The 16,759-nt window shown below is 43.6% G+C and overlaps 1 protein-coding gene across 1 annotated transcript in view; it reads right to left on the bottom strand.

Annotated features, from left to right (window-relative positions):
- The window catches only part of adcy5 (adenylate cyclase 5), a 67,444-nt gene extending 61,096 nt beyond the window's left edge, over positions 1-6,348 (bottom strand). The window contains exon 1 of the mRNA XM_071919563.2: positions 5,419-6,348. Coding sequence (XP_071775664.2) covers positions 5,419-6,348 — 930 coding nt within the window. The remainder of the gene's footprint in view (positions 1-5,418) is intronic.
- Positions 6,349-16,759: the final 10,411 nt, after the last annotated feature.

Raw genomic sequence — 16,759 nt, 5'->3', positions numbered from 1 at the left:
TGACCCAGTAAGCAAAAGGCTGTGGAGGCAGGCCAGGGGTTGGGGGGTAAAAAACACACAGGTGCTCCCGGGGAAGCTCCATGAGGCCGCCGATGGTGTTTGTGAAATAGGAAATCCGTTGCTAAGATACGGAGTACTGTGCACGATCTTCTGCACTCACAAGGGAACGCGACAGAAGAGGTTTCTGAAAGGTTCTGTGCTTCCACACGTTCAGTCCAAAATACTGTCTCCGAAATGGCAGCGTCCCCTTTCTCGCACCCTCGATCTCTGGGTGCTCAGAGTCAAACAAACCAAACGGCGGCTGAAACTATATATTTGGACGCTGCCACGGGGGACGTGGACAAAGCAGTGGACCCTCCACTGTGAGATCCGATGTTTACATTCTGATTTAGACAGTTTTCCCCTGAGGGGCGCTTCCATCTCGTCGCTCTGGAGCGCACGTAGCCCGTCCTGCGGGGGGGGGTTAAAGGCCGTCCGTAGGGGTTGAGTCTCAAAGGAAAATTAAAAGCAGGTCTGTGTCAGGAGGGACGGGTGTAAGAGGGCAGGAGAGCGGAGGGGAGGGGAGATGAGGACATCTGTTTTGAATTCTGGCAAGTCTGCACGTTACAGCGCTGGGCAATTCAATTAGAGAGGCTGCAAACCCTGTTACCACTGGAGGCCTGCCAACTGGGACTGGTCAGCTAACCTGCCCTCCTCTGAGATTTAGGAGGGGGGGTAGAGAAGAATAGAGACAGGCAGTCCTGCATCTTCTCTGTCGGCCCAACTTGCTTTAGACAGCAGAGATAACAGTGTGTGAATACTTTACGGGTGTGATCACGCCGACAGTTCTTTTTTTTTGGTCTGAATCATAGTTGAAAAGTTGACTTTGTGGCCTTTTTGTACTTGGTTTGTTTAGGTTCACACTGCCCACTTACAAGTGAACCAGGGCGTGTAAACAAAAGTCACATGGACCCACAAATAGCTCATGTATTGGACATGATGGACTTTTCTGCACTCTTTGCTATAACTGACCTTCTCTGGTGTTTAAAAACACATGACGAAATAGCTATGAGCATCAGTCCAGGCTGCGGTTTGCCCTCGGTCCATTTGCCTTTCTAAGCATGACGAACTGCTGGCTATCAGATTACATCCGCCTCCTTATACCCATAAACCCTTGTGTTTTGGGGTTGTTTCCTATTGGTTGGGGTTACATTCTCCTAATGAACTAGTTCTCTTGGAAGAGGACAGAGACAGAAGCACCACCTAAGTCTGAATGGCATTATTCTCACCTGGCCAAACGAACCAAACTAAAAGAGTAAATGCTCGAGAGTTCGATTACACTGCTCCAAACACGCTTGGCGTGAACGTACCCTAAAAGTGGATCTTTGCTTACTGTCTCCCCTGTAAGGAAAAAGCGATCTGACAGGACTGGATCAATGCTAGACGTGTAATGGGTGTAATGGGTGTAATGGGTGTAATGGGGCATCACCTTTCGCCTGCAGGAGAGAAAGGAGGAAGGAGGGAATGAAGGGTTGAACAAACAAGTATACGAAGAGTCCACTTCTTATACTGAGGCTGAAATGACATTGCAGCGTATTTGGTGCCGTGTGTCACTTGGACATCGTCATCTGTAGGGATTTGCCCTCAAATCAGCTGTAGCTGGTAGATGAGAAAGTTGAAGACACTGCAGGTCAAAGCTTCTCTCACAAATTCAGGGTAAAATGCCTAAATCCTCCACCACGACACCCTCTCCATGAAGATCTGTCATCTGAGTGGGCGTGATGGTAGAAGTTGAAAATCCGCAAAGCCAATCGTACGTCTGTCACTCTAATCGCGCTTGTACCTATCCAAGCCTTTGAGCTCTGAAGAGAAGTGAGAAGAGCCTGTGAATGTGGTTATGAACGGAGAGAGAGTTGAGTATTGTCAGCATAGCAGCTCAGAAATATATCTAGCGAAAGAACTGTTGGAAGACATGAATGTTGAAAATATCTAAGAATGAAAACCTTATTCTAAGTTGTGCATTAATGTGATTTACAACTCTCCTGGCAGTGTTATGGAATGGAATGTTAAGAAAATAGAGGTGGACTGATGCTATATTTCTACAGATTCGGGGCAGCTCAGTGTATTCCTGGGAGTACTTGTGCAAAAAAAAAAAAAAAAAGCGTCCTGGGATCTCATATAAACACAGTGGTCTAACCCGGAGACTAGTTGGGGACCTCTGTAAACAGGGGAGATCAAATATGCTAAAAACAACAGCATGGTGAGGAAAGAGCAACAAATACAGCAGCCTGTTCCCACACACTGACATCAACACATCAAATAACGCGGCTTTCTCAGAAAATACAATTAGGCGCGGGGTCACATGCCGTTATCACAAAAACTTCAAGTCGCAGGCTGCTTGTATAATCAAACTTCCGATTACAAATAGAAACAAAGACATGAAAAAAATGTTTGGTAAAGCCGTACATCCTTTCCGGTCTATAACACATTCTTAGGAACATTTTCATCGCTAGCCATAATGCTTTTTTTTCAGTTAAAAAAAAAGAAGAGAACTTAAATTGACTTAAACTGTCCCATGGCTATGCCACAAATAACCTAAGTAAGCATGACTTATCTTTTGAAAGCTGAGATGAGACTTGAATCAGTAGTCGTGACCGTGCCACGTACCTGTTAGGAGGCTGCTCAGGCATTTTGAATGGGTTATAAACTGGAGTTCATGTAAAGGGGGAGCAAATGTTCTCTCTCTAGAGTTGGACACACTAATGATGCCCCAGACATACTGTGGGAGCTTTGTATTGTATAGTTTCTTTTTTTCATTTCCGGAGTTCATTGTCTGCTGTTAAATAGCTCATTTACAAGCCTCTTTAAAGCTTCAATAGTGGACTGATGTACTATTTCCATTCTCAGGGTTCTTTTTTAAAGTGCTACTCTGGAAGAGCTGCATTGTTAGAGCACATGTTTATGAGTGGTATAAGGATTGGTAAATACAGTAAGCTGAGTAGAGCAAGACAAACTAGGAAGGGGGTGGGGGGTAGAGAGAGAGAGAGAGAGAGAGAGAGAGAGAGAGAGAGGTAAAGGGCAAAGCATCAGAGAGTCAGAGAGCAGCAACATGACATTGTTACCCTCGCCTAAATTCTATGCCACACACACACACACTCACACACACACACACAAGCATAGGTTGGGGTTACGAAACTACAATATATCAAGTCCTAGAGGAAATTCAACCAAATGTACTTTTAAGTAATGGTGGAAAATTAAACCCATTTGTATATGGGCCTGGAGAAAAGTTTTGAAAGTGAGATTTAAGTTGTAAAAATACAACCCGAGGCATTCAAACTTTATTAGGAACATGTTGGCCCAGCACATAAAAACCAATATCCCCTGGAACTATACTGCTGTCAGCTTAATAAAAATTCCTATAAAATAAAAGCAACAACCTAAACCCAGTATTTCCAAAACTGAGCGTGAGCCACAATAACAGTTTAAAGAGCAAAATATGTGTCAGCATACAGATTTTGGGGTAAGGCCAAGATTAGTGAAATTTACGCTCAATGTATGCACAGATTTTAGGGACTTTGTTCCAAGTTGAGGTTAATGTTGTACTCCAAGCTCCATATGATGACTGGCTCTCATATACTATAACCAAATCATTAGTGTAGCATAAATCCTAAATATGATGAGTATCTGGGCTTAGAAATGTACTTAACCAGCAGAGCTAACATTGGTTAAGAGCAGGATTTACAGTGTCTAGGCTGTTGCCTAAACATGCAATAAATAACAAATAATAAATAACCCTGTAAAAATAAAACATGGAATAAATAAACTATAAGCACTGAATGTCAGAGAAGATCCATCCCATATGGACACCCTTTATATCAACGCTGTGTTCTCAAGAGGGTATGAACCCTTATGAAAAAGAACTATAGAAATCCTATATTGCATTTTAGAAAGATACTGGACAAATATCACAGCATTCCTATAGGAATATTATAGGAACATACTGTAACAGGAGATTAAAAAAAACATACCACAAAGCACAACAAGGTCACTAAAAACTCACTATTGAATACCAAGGACACATAATGTATATTCCTTATATGAATACTATAGGAATATTACTGATTTTTCTTTGGGTATATATTTGAGATGCTATTCAGTCCAGTCTGTAATCTAACAATTACTATTCAACCACAATGAACTAAGAGCTAAAACTGAAGAGCTATATTGAACTAATCGCTGTCGGGATGGTGCGTCATGGCGCCTAATGACGCGCAATAACTGCTGCAGTGGGCTTGAAAGAGGATCGTGGCAACTTTCTGGTGATGATGATGGGCAGCCTTCAGACATTACGGTCACCATTAGCTCTTACTATCTGACATGTTTTAATTCGTAATGACAATAAATGCCTCCAACTAATAGCCTCTTTTTAGGAAGTCATTCTTCAGCCTCAATGCAGCTTCACAGTCAGCGAAGCTTTGAGTGTTTAGCAATGCTGATATGTGTTTATCCCCTTAATTTGGCTAAACTGAATGAGAAACAAGCCTAACATGCTATACCAGCGAGCATGGGACTTAAGCCTACAAATAATGACTGATTGCTTGTTGATGGAATTGACAGGTTGCACTCAGCGGAAATGTCCATCCTAACAAGTCTTTCTCATGGTCATTTTAGCCCAATGCATTAGAAAATCCAGTGTGCCATCAGTTTTCTAGACACAAGTGTCACTATCTTGAAATAAGGCTGATCACTCCACTATCAAGAAAATGGCACTTCATTCAATAAAGTTCTTCACGCCTTGCTACAGTACATAAACACAGTGTTGAAGCCTTATGAGGCCCCTGGTCAGAGACTGTCTTTGCGCACAGCAGCTCATCTTTGAACCAGGATTTGGTTAAACAAAATGCCATGCTAAGAAATCCCATCCAACTTAACGAACCAGGACAGTCTGAGTGCGTTTATAGACGCACTTGCACTAGACCTAATTGCTCTGCATGTCAGAGGAGCGACAGCCAACACAGTTTCCGTGGCAACCAGCATCTACATCTCATATAAGTGCCTGTCTAGCAGGCATTAGCTCAGTTTTTTAACTAAGTGAAGTTAACGTGTCTCTCCGATAAGTAAGTAGGAGTTGCTCATTTCGGTTGATTCCTGGGATTTTTTTCATAATTGCAAATTAATAACAGCCACAATAATGTCCACTAAATCCATTACTACAGTACACTTGATATAATAATACTTATTCGCCTATCTGATTGTGTGTGTGTGAGAGAGAGAGCGCAACACCACGAGCAACTTTAAAGAAAATATCCTAACTTTGTCTTCCGCCGTGCGTAATTGCGCAGGGCCTTAACACTGCAGGCGCGACATCCCAGTTCTCTTTCTCAGCCTGTCAGGATGAATAAAAACTTTTTTAACAAAGTACACTGTCACACATACCTGCTTCCATAGAAAGCTGTCCGTGTCATTTAACTTCCAAGAAATAGCCACGTGGATGGCGGACAGTATAACTCCAGTGATAACGGCGGCGCGCATCCTGACGGGCAGCAGCGTGTAGATGACATGGATGAAGAACACGGTCCACCAAATCCCCTCTGAGGCACTTCTCGGCTGCACAAGCAACACCCCGATCACCTGGACCACCAGCACCAGCAGTATGACCACATAGCACACGATCCACATATGGTCCTGGTGAAACCCGTTTCTGTTGCAAACCACCATAAGGATGAGGATGAGGAGGATGGCCGTGGAAAATACCACCACGTAAGTTACACGAGGCGTCCCGCCGGCGCAGTGGAACCCCAGCATGACCGTGCAGACCAGCACCAGCACTGCCATGAGCATGGTCAAGCTGCTCTGGTTGAGACGGAAAAAGTAGCGCTGGTAGAGCCTCTCCAACTTCTCCGACTGGAATTTCTTGGATTTGAAAATGTGCATGACGCTGTTGCAGCAGGCCACCATGGAAAAGTGAACTTCGGGCATGACCTCCTCCTCCTCCGTCCTGAGCTTGGCTCTCCGCTCCTCCAGACCCAGCTCCACCGACTTGGGTCTCACCTCCCCGTCTGGGCGTTTAGGGGACGAGCGGTTATTGTCTCGACTTTCCTCTCCATGCTCTTGCCAAGCTGACCTGGACCTGAAGCTGACCCTGCTGACCGTCGTGGAGGCTCGTGCGGGCGGTCGGTGGTCCAGATCATCCTCTTCCCTCCATCGGCTGTTGGAGCGGGAGAGCTTTTTGCGCGGAGATCTGGCCGAGTATGGGCACCCGTTGGCGACGGACTCAGACTCGCCCCAAGCTGATCTGTGCTCAGTCCCTCCCCTCAGCCCAGGCGCACCGACTCCGGGTGGGCTGACACTATTTGATCTGGACATGATGGAGAATGGAAAGCGACCAGACCGGACTACAACAGAGAGTTGTACCGAAATAGGGAAAAAAAACAACTTAGGAACAAGTTTTATTCCAGTGAAAAAGAATGATAGGCAATTACTCAGTCCCAAAGATATGGCCTATCAAACCTCAATATGTTGAATTTGGCCCCGTAGTCTTTATTTCCCATGGCTGATTATTGTTGAAGTACACAGTGCGTTTTCAATCTAAAAAGTCAATATACTGTGTTGAGTAAAGTCAGTATGAACTGTGGTGTCACCAGTTTTGTCACACTCCTTTAGAGGTAGGCTAAACATTCATTCTCTGATGTTTAAACAATGAGATAGTAGCCTATTAAAACTTCTGTAATGACAACCAAAGCTATACCCAGGAGTGGTGAACTGTTCTGGGAATAAAAACAATTGAACATGCGCAAAAGTCACAGGGGAACCAGTATCAGCGTGAGAGGAGGGAACATTAGATCCAGGTGGATTTGGCTCTACATCATTGGGCCCAATTACCATCCGAAGAGAGGTTGCAGAGCAGCGCGCGCTGTAGAGGAAATAAACCATTACGCAACTCAGATGGTCCATAGCGATCATAGCGCACCATCATCAATTACGTTGTGAATCCGTTATATCTGCATACATGTTTCCTATTTCCTTGCGAACGGAACGCTGTTTCTGAGCAGCGAAAGCGGAGGGAAACGGAAAATGCGAGGAGCAGTCCCATGTTGGCGGCTCTACGGTGCCTGTTTTGGTGCCTTCAAGTCTTGATGCACCTGTATTGACCACACATTGCAGCCTCTTCGGTAGTTACATGCTCACGTTTGGCCAAAGCGTCATCACGACCCTCGCACACTTGCGCTGACCGGCGGAGGGGGAGAACTCAGCAGCCGCTACTCCTCAGCCAGCAGCGACAGAAAAACACACCTTCTCGCTCAATAGTGTGTTATTGCATGATCAGGTCAGCGTGTACCTCTGCGCCGAATCAATGTCCAACAGCTGTCCATCACTGCCCAAATCCCAAAAGACCGACTCCGGGTTTGATGTGCAGCGGGGGTCCATGCGCAACAAATCCACGGCGATATAGCAGTCAGCATTTCATAAGTCTCTATCCGATGCCAAACTGCACTCCCGCAGCCGCGGAGTATCCGCTCAGCGCTTGTTTTGAGCGTGGCATCATAAGCTATTTACCGCTGATTGCTGCTTTAATGGCCATTCAACCAAGTGTGATTCCTGCGGTCCGCCTCTCCCCCCGGTTTCCATTGGGAAAGGAAGAGGGTGAGTCACGCTTTGGCGAGTTTTCATTGGCCGCCAGCGCTGTCGATCCAAATTGGACGCTGCGCGCTCCCCGCACGGTTTGGATGAATGGGCGGGTCTGTGTTCACACAGCTGGACCCCCCCCTCCCACCCACCCACCCACCCACACACCTACACACACACACACACACACACACACACACACACACACACACACACACATACATCAAACCTGTGGATTTAACCCCTTATGTTTAGACATCTGTCTGGATTGTCTATGTACAATGGCTCCTAAAGTGGGGTCTCATGGGTCCCCCAGTAAAATTAGGAATTTATTTTCACTATTTCACTCATTTGAAGTTAGGTCAGTGAGAGAAGGTGATAGTTCCGGTCAGGTTTCACTTTCCCCACAGTGGCTCCTAACAAAAATCTTTATCAGATGGTGATCCCTCTGAGACAACATTATCAAATGATGGTCCAGGGCCTAACATGTATCTATTTGGTGGAGCATTAACATAGAAAAATGTTTGGGAACTCGTGGTGTATCACCGTTTTTATATAAAGGTGATCCATTGTTTCAGTTCCACCATCATGACAATTGGCCCGGGTGGCAGTCAGTGATCATTTACATACGGGAATAGACCATTTCACCCATTCATGTTAAAAGCCCTATTGTCTGCAAATGAATGAAAACGGTAGGCAGTGGCAAGAAGTCATGGTATGCTTGTTATGCAGTAGACTTAGGGTATATTGGGCAGGTCTTATCTTTATCTGAGTTCCCTTTGCCCTTTTGGATTTCAGCAAGAGGGAAACTATGTGCTGTTACCAAAAGAACAGGACATTCAATTCAGCGCTGTCCCCATTCAAGACAAACCAAGTCTACAGATACAAATTTATCTTGATTGAAATTGTGTAACTTATTTTCTCTGCTTGTCTTATGACTGCCTGCTTGTTCTCTCTCCCTCTCTCTCTCTCTCTCTCTCACACACACACACACACACACGCACATGTACACACACATGCACACACACACACACATAATCACACAGATATACACACACAAGACTATCTATTGTTGGAAAATAAAGGCATAAAGATATCTAAACTTCATCAAGGCACTCCCCTTCCTCTCCCTCCCTCTCCTTCTCTCTCTTTCTTTCTTTCCCAATACATGAACGCAGTTCATAAATCATTAGAATGGAGAATTGAACTACTGTCTCACACACAGTCTATCAGTGCAATGCTTTATTTTCACACACCATAACTCCTCTAAATAAGGGATCACTGACTTCCTATTCCCTTTAGAGTGTCTTCCTCGCTTGTCTTTCTTGCCGGATCAGAGCATTCTGAAAGGAAATTGGTGAGGAGGAAAGACTTTAGACCATGTGACACTAAAACTCTCCATTAGCTGCACACGTGACCAGTGACTCCTTCACACTCAAATTGAATGTAGAATGTGTGTGTGTGTGTGTGTGTGTGTGTGTGTGTTTTCTCCTGGAAGAAGAGGCATTGTTTTCTAGTGTTTTGAAAAGCTAAAAAACCTTTCATTATTCATACCGCATACATTTGTCTGGATCGCGAGAGTGTCAAGGGCAAGTGTGCTTTCACCTATAATGTGAAAGCTTCTAAAACAAATTGTGTATAAATGTAATTTAGGAAGCTCAAAGCAAAAGCCTCCCATTGGTTTGGCACAGAACGCTACTGCCATCATCTGAGTGGTAAATGAACTTGCTCAGCAACAGTTTGCTGTCATTGCACCAGACACACACACACACACACATACACATGCATACAGACCAATAATCGCTGCAAACATCATCTTGAAACAATGCATATGTCACAGGATTTAATTCTGAGGAGTCAAACACTCCTAGAACATTATTCTAACACAACATCCTTGACCCAGATATTATATTTTTGCTCATTAATTACTAAAATTTCCCTCCAAATTTGAGGTATAGTATGTAGGCTATCCTCATTTAACACAATTTCCAATGTGATATTTTCCTCTGAAAATACTAGGTTATTCATTAGAATTATTATTTCAGTAGTATACTTTTTTCATGTGACATACGGAGGAAAATGTCCTTGGTCCTCTGCTCCCATGCAGATTGAATTTAAAATATAGCAATTTGTTCTCCACTCCTCACGGATCCTTACACTGCAGAGTGGGTGATACTACACCTCAGAGTATGGAAAACAGATTCAGGACAAAGGTAACAACATTCAATTTACTGAATAAACATGACATTGCCTTCACTGAGGTTATACTGTCCCTCTCTGCAGAAACAACATGTAAAGAAATTCTCAGCTCTGAAGGGTGACCTTCTACCTCATCAAAAAATCAAAAAGGTGGCTCAGGGCAGAGAGAGTCTTCGTCAGTTTGCATGTAAAAAAAAATAGTAACCTTTATTGAAGATACAGTTGGAAGAGACTGCAGGTTCTATAGGCCCGCTCTACACATTCACACATTTCATTCTTAGGTGCAGAATGGCTGACACTCCATCCACTTGAAACGGTAAGCATAGGAAATAAACTAAAACCAGTATACTAATATACTGTACACTACATTACATACTGCAGCATATTAATAAAAAGACTCTGTTTTCTACACAGGAATGGTGCAAAAAAGGCTTTTGCAGCTCAAAAAAATATCACTCTTTTGGATTTCAGAAAGGAACACTTCAAACTACTCTTTGACAAAAAAGATGTAACTAAAGTAATTTCAGACAGCAGATATCACAACATTTGTAACTTGTTAGTCCTGTGCTTCTTTATGTAAACACAACCACAAACACTCTGCAGTCCAAGCATGCAGAGAATTTTGTTCCCCTGGGAGTCAATGATATAGAAAACCAGTATCATGATGATATGTCCCCAGACGTCACTTTTAATCACCCTCTGATAGAAAGAAAATGGGAACTAGTCAGACATTTGATGCTGAAGCTGTTGACCCATAAAAAATGTTCATGTGATCCTAAGGAACAACAGATCATAGGAACATTGACAGCTGAATGTATTGAGAAACGTCTTTGAAGAGATAGCAGCCATAAAAAAAATTCTGGATATCTTCAAGATAATCCCTTAAACAAGCAAAACCAGGTGCAGAAAAAACAAAGATTACAGAAAGGTACTGGAGGGAAAGAGCAGTCACAATCCTCAATTGTCGGTGGTTCTCCTCCAAATATCCCTGAGTAGCATCAGTCCCCTAAGAGAAAGGAAATGAAATCTTCAGCTGACCAAGATAGTTCGAGTAAGATGGCCACAGATGTTGTCACCAAGGGATAAGGGACATCCCTTATCAAATCCTATTTCCATGACATCTGCATTCACCTGCAAATTGAGAAAGAAAACTCATTTTACATTCATTTGGAGAAACATCAACAACAATATCTACTGTTTAGAAAGGAAAACGTGGAGAGTGATTTCCATCGTGGTATTTTTAATTTTATTGTTTAACATAAAAAGATTAGCAGAGGATTTTGCTGAAGAGGTAAACAATAGACAGCCCAGGATAAACTAATCGTTTGAGTTGAAGGATTTACATTTGTGTTTGCTTGGTGTCCAGCCCCCATGAATTGCATTCTTTAGCACTTTTTGAATTTGCATGGCGTTAAGAATCGTCATGTAAATTCAAGTGCTGAAGACTGCGAATCATGGGGGCTGGACACCAGGCAACATTTGTGTCCAGTTCTTCCTTAGTTGTATTTACATTGTAAATTCACAGCTAGTTTGGCTGTTGAACTATGATGCTGAAACTATGCTGAAAACTATGATGAAAGACATAAGATGAAGCTATGATGAAGCATGTTGACCTTGAATGAAGCTACATCAGGTGGCCTGATGGTGATTTGTTTCATTAAGATGTTGCCATTGCATTTCTTTCAATGCCCTTAATGATGATCACCATGAAAACATCAACTGCATGTTTGTGAAAGTCCTGAACAAGGAGCATTATCTTTATGCTGAAGCCTCTAGTTTCTCTGGAGTGACTGCTGAGCTTGACTGTGACCTTTCAACTCAGTCTGCTGTTGGTCTCGGCTCCAAACCTGCTTGTGGATTTGAGAGCCTCAACATATGGGAACCAATAGCCAGCACAGCTTCATCAGCATAAAAACTTCTCTTGGATGTGGACAAAGGAGACCTTCCTCCCACAGAGAAAGAGTCTCCTCTCATGATCAAGGACACAGCTGTAGGAAATGCTGAAGCATCCATCCACCCAGCTCAGCATGTTGAGGCTCAGTCCAACCTGCTCCGCCTTGTTGAGGCTCCATCCCATGAGGCTCAAATGACTGATGACTTCAAAATCATTGAGAGATTGAGGCTGCTTCAGCACTCCCCCATTGGTTTTGACGATGACTACCACCTGGAGGCAGTTGGAAAGAGTTACCTCTGTGCTCCCCCAGGTGACATATCTGGATTTGTGGCTGACTGCTGCTCCCCCTGTGGATCTACTCTGGGCTGCCTGGATGAGTGGGAGACAGTGGTCAAATCCCACTTTGACTTCGAGATTTGGTGAGGAGCTCCTCTATGCTTTATCACATCTCTCTAGATTTGCAGTTGACTGCTCCCCACAGCATGGGCCAACTCTGGACAAGCTTGACAAATGGGAACCTGTTGTCAGCAGCACTGATTCTTACCTGATGCAGTTCCTCTCAGTCCTCCTGGAGGAGGAGGAAATTGATCAAAAGCACATGTATACTTCCTCAACAGTGAGTTCTACATTTATGGCTGCCTGCGCTTCACACCATGCCCCTACTCAAGATCATCTTGATGAGTGGGAGTCAATCATCAGAGCTGATTCTGAACTGATGCTGTTCCTCCAGGACTTGGAGAAGGAGGAAGAACAATGTCCTTTTATCATCAAGAGGGAAACTGTCAGCCCTTGTGCACAGATGGAAGCAGCTGCTGAAAGCTCTGTCACCGTCCTGCAGCAACCTGAATGTTGTGAGGGAACAAAAGTCACTGTCCTCTCTGCTGGACCTGACAATAACTCCACCTCAGAGGAGTCTAGCAGTTTGTTCCATCAGACCAAGGACACAAACAATCTGTCCTGTCTGACCCTGCAAAAGACACTTCCACCCGTCCAGCTGGTCAAACCTACAGGACCTCAGAGTTCCAGTGCCAAAGACAGCCTGTCAACAAAACCAAAGAAGAAGAAGCATGGCTTCTTTTCTTGGCTATCCCGCATATTCCGGCGGAAGAACAAGAAATCTGCTGATGTAAGTTGCAGTTTCAGTCTTTATGCTTGCAGTTAAATCAATTCAGTTAACCTAAAATGATATTGTATCCAATGCAAAATTATTTACTAACCAAAGTTTAAATGTCACTACTTATTTCTTCTCAGGCTGGCACCATGGAGACAACAGCAGAGACGCCACTCCAACAGACCTGCCAAACAGAAGGAGATGAGCCAAAGCCCTGCTTGACTGCCCTCTCACCTGCAGTCCACTTCTGAACCGCTGTCATCTTCCTATCCACTTTACAGAAATGAACAACTGAATCATATTATTCGAATACATTTGTTTGGACACTACTGTTACAGTGTCTTTGCACATTTCTTCAAAACACACATTTAGTCATGCAGTTATGGGTAACCTGTAGCCTAAAGCAGTGAAAGTGTAATAAAATTAGTAAATGTATGTTGGGCATTAGTGATGTTTTCCTGGGCATCTCATTATAAACGTCAAAGATTCAATCATGTTTATCTTAATCATTGTACTCATCAACAATATTTAAATTCAGAGATTGCATGTTGAAAGACTTGCCATGTTGTCTTGACCTGCAGATTGTTGCTTGGCCATTTACAATAGAGTGAAGGTTTATGTGCATGGTTTTTTTATATGTTTTTTTAATTCATGGTATAAGGAATTTAAACTGGGTTAGAGAATGTCCATTGATTCCACGTGGTTGGTGAAACATGACATGGGTATTCTAACAAATACGTTTCCAGTGTGGCTGAGGACAGTAGCTTGCAACACAGTGTCGGTCTTTTCCAGGTTAGCGAATCATAATGAGTTCAATCGTCCGAGTGAGAAAGGAGGTGAAGAGGTTACAAAGGTGATGGAGGTTGGTAATAGGTGCTTGTTTGATCTTTGTTGTGTCAAAGGTGTTTTCTCCAGGCTCTTTATCTTATTTCAGGTGTGTTTGGTGTCATGAGGGCAGAGGTCACAACGATACACAACATGACTGTGAGTGTTTCTTCCTCTTTTTCCAGGTCACTTGTTTGTTGAGAGGGGTGCTATGGACCTTTGGAAGCAGGTTAGCATTGGAAGAGTTAATACTTGTTTTGCTTCATGGTTTTGTATTTCCTTGCATTTGAGTACAATACCATTGTGGTTGGTGGGTTTGCAATTAATATAAGTGTGTTTTGTATGAACATCTTCCATTATCAGGGTGTGACTGCAGTTGGAGGTGGTAGCAAACAACTTCAGAGTCTCCTTTGTAAAACAAACTGGGCACGCTAATCATTTATTACAACCAGCATCAACTTTCTAAACAAGGACTCGTAATTACTTTACATGTCATGTCTTGCATGTCCATGTCTTGATCCTTTGTATCATGTTGTATATGTATGTGTATGCCAGTGCCTACTATTGCAAAACAAATTTCCCTGTGGGATAATAAACTATTCTATTTTATTCTATTCTATTCTTCCGAGCAGAAGAGAGAAATCCAGGCCTTTTTCTGCCGTGTTTGGGGGCAAATGAGCTGCTGCATTAACATCTCAGAGGAGAATTATCGAGTCCGCTGAGAACTCATTATCAAACAAAGAAAATTATTAGCAATAGCTAATGCAGCTGTGATTTCCATTCCTAGTGTTCATACAGTATCAGCTACTCTTATTCAACAAGTAGGATCTCTCTCTCTTTCTCTTTCTCTCTCTCTCTCTCTCTCTCTCTCTCTCTCCCTCTCTCTCTCTCCCTCTCTCTCTCTCTCTCTCTCTCTCTCTCTCTCACACACACACACACACACACCTTTGCATCCACTGAAATATTTGATATAAGATTCAAATATAACAGATGGTTTACAGACATTTAAGGGCACAAAAAGCAATTGTCGATGCCACACAGCCTGGCAACCTATTACTTCTGAAATATATAAATATATATATATAAATAATCATGTCACAAACATACCCAAGACCTCTGACGTGTGCAGCTAAGGGCTGATACTGAGTCATTTATTCTGAGTGGACTTGTTCCATATACAGTATAAAGGTTAAACGAGCAGAGTCTCAAGGATAAGATCTTCTCTGTGCTCTCCATTGACAAAAATGGCATCAGCCTTTGTATGCATTCCAGCCATCCACAACATGTGTAATCCAGTGGGTGAAGTGAATGAGGGTGCAGAACGAGGTGTAGGAGATGAACGTCAAGATATCATGAAGCCAGGTAAAACTGAGTTGACATGCAGTGTGACACAGACTGAAACTCCAGGGAAGCTCAGTCCAGAACAGCGTTGTTTTTTTCTGTCTGTTTCACGAGGAGATGTTGTGTGTTGTAATGTGTTGTGATGCGCCATAGAGTGGGGATCTGTGACCACACACACACACACACACACACACACACACACGCACATAGCATATTGTCATATATGCTATGTGCATATATGCAACAAGTACAGTTGCATATATGCAACTCTAGCTGAATCTGCCAATTCAGCTAGAGTTCATAGGATTCAGATAGTTGCAGCTGTTTCTACTGTTTGGGTACATATGGTTACATGTAGCACTCTCTTCACCGTATGACCAGGATAGCAACGACAGGTGAGTTGTAGTAGTATCTTGCCAGCTGTCTGGCCCTTGTATTTGGAAGACTGCTACCTTCAAGCTGCTCACAGGCAGAATGTGCCCAAATCCTGCCAATATGAGCCTCTGCATGCTGCATATCAAAGGCTGCTGATGTGGGATTAGCAGTGGCACATAGGTCAACAACAGGTTGAGAGGTTTTCAGCCCGTTGAACACATTAAATCCATTTTCAATATGTTCAGCGACTGCATTCAGGGGACTTTGGTGTTAGATTGTACTTGGTTGGCAAAACCTTCCAGTCTGGCTTGACAGTACAACAGGGAATGTCCCCACCTACGGCAACATTTTGGTACATGGGAGTGAGTGAGTCATCGGTGAAATTAAGGCACACACACACACACACACACACATACACACTCACACAGAGCAACAAGCCAGTTGTTTTTCCTAGAATTATCAGAAGTGCACTAAAAATCACAGGCACCAATCTACCATCAATCTACCATAAAGTGTGAACACTTAAACCAGCTGCTGTCACAGCAAGGCCCTCAGCAGCGTCATGGAGGTATGTTATTATATCCCCGGAATGAGTTTCGGGGATATTATGGATTCACCCCACCCGCCACTAGGTCCGCCGCAGATCTTTCGTGTGAACGCGATAACTTGAACAGTTTTTATAAGAATCTTTTCAAATTTGGTATGGACATTGATGACCCCTAGAGGAAGAACTCTATTGATTTTGATTTTGATGTGATTATGATTATTACAACTTCTAAAACAGGAAAAACCGTTTTTTCGGGCAGTTCAACGCTGGAGTGAGGAATCCATTGCCACTCTCCAGGACTGTTTTGAAACCACAGACTGGCAGATGTTCTGTGTTGCAGCTGATGGGGACATTGATGAATACACAGATGCTGTCTCAGCCTACATCTCCAAGTGCATTGATGACGTTGTCCCGAAAGTCAATGTTAGGACTTTCCCCAACCAAAAGCCCTGGATTAATGGTGATGTCCGTGCTAAACTCAAAGCACGGTCCTCTGCCTATAGCTCTGGGGACCTGGAGGCCTTGAGAAAGTCCAGATATGACCTACGGAAAGCCATCAGAGATGCCAAAAGAGCCTTCAGAGACAAGTTGGAGTCTAACTACCACAGTTCCGACCCCAGACGCATGTGGTGTGGACTGCGCTCCATCACAGACTACAAAGGGAGAGATAGCAGTGATGCCCAGCCCGCCGCCTCTCTTCCTGACGAGCTCAACATCTTTTACTCACGGTTTGAGGCGAGCAACACCATCCCTAGTGTAAGGCTAGCAGAGGACCAGGACGACTGCACTCTGTCCCTATCTACGGCTGACGTGAGGAGAGCTTTTAAAAGATTAAACTCTCGGAAGTCACCAGGGCCAG

Source organism: Centroberyx gerrardi, chromosome 10 (assembly GCF_048128805.1).
Source record: "Centroberyx gerrardi isolate f3 chromosome 10, fCenGer3.hap1.cur.20231027, whole genome shotgun sequence".
NCBI classification, from domain to species: Eukaryota; Metazoa; Chordata; class Actinopteri; order Beryciformes; family Berycidae; genus Centroberyx; species Centroberyx gerrardi.
The sequence above is the reverse complement of the archived record's forward strand: the minus strand, read 5'-3'. Positions and strand labels throughout refer to the sequence as shown.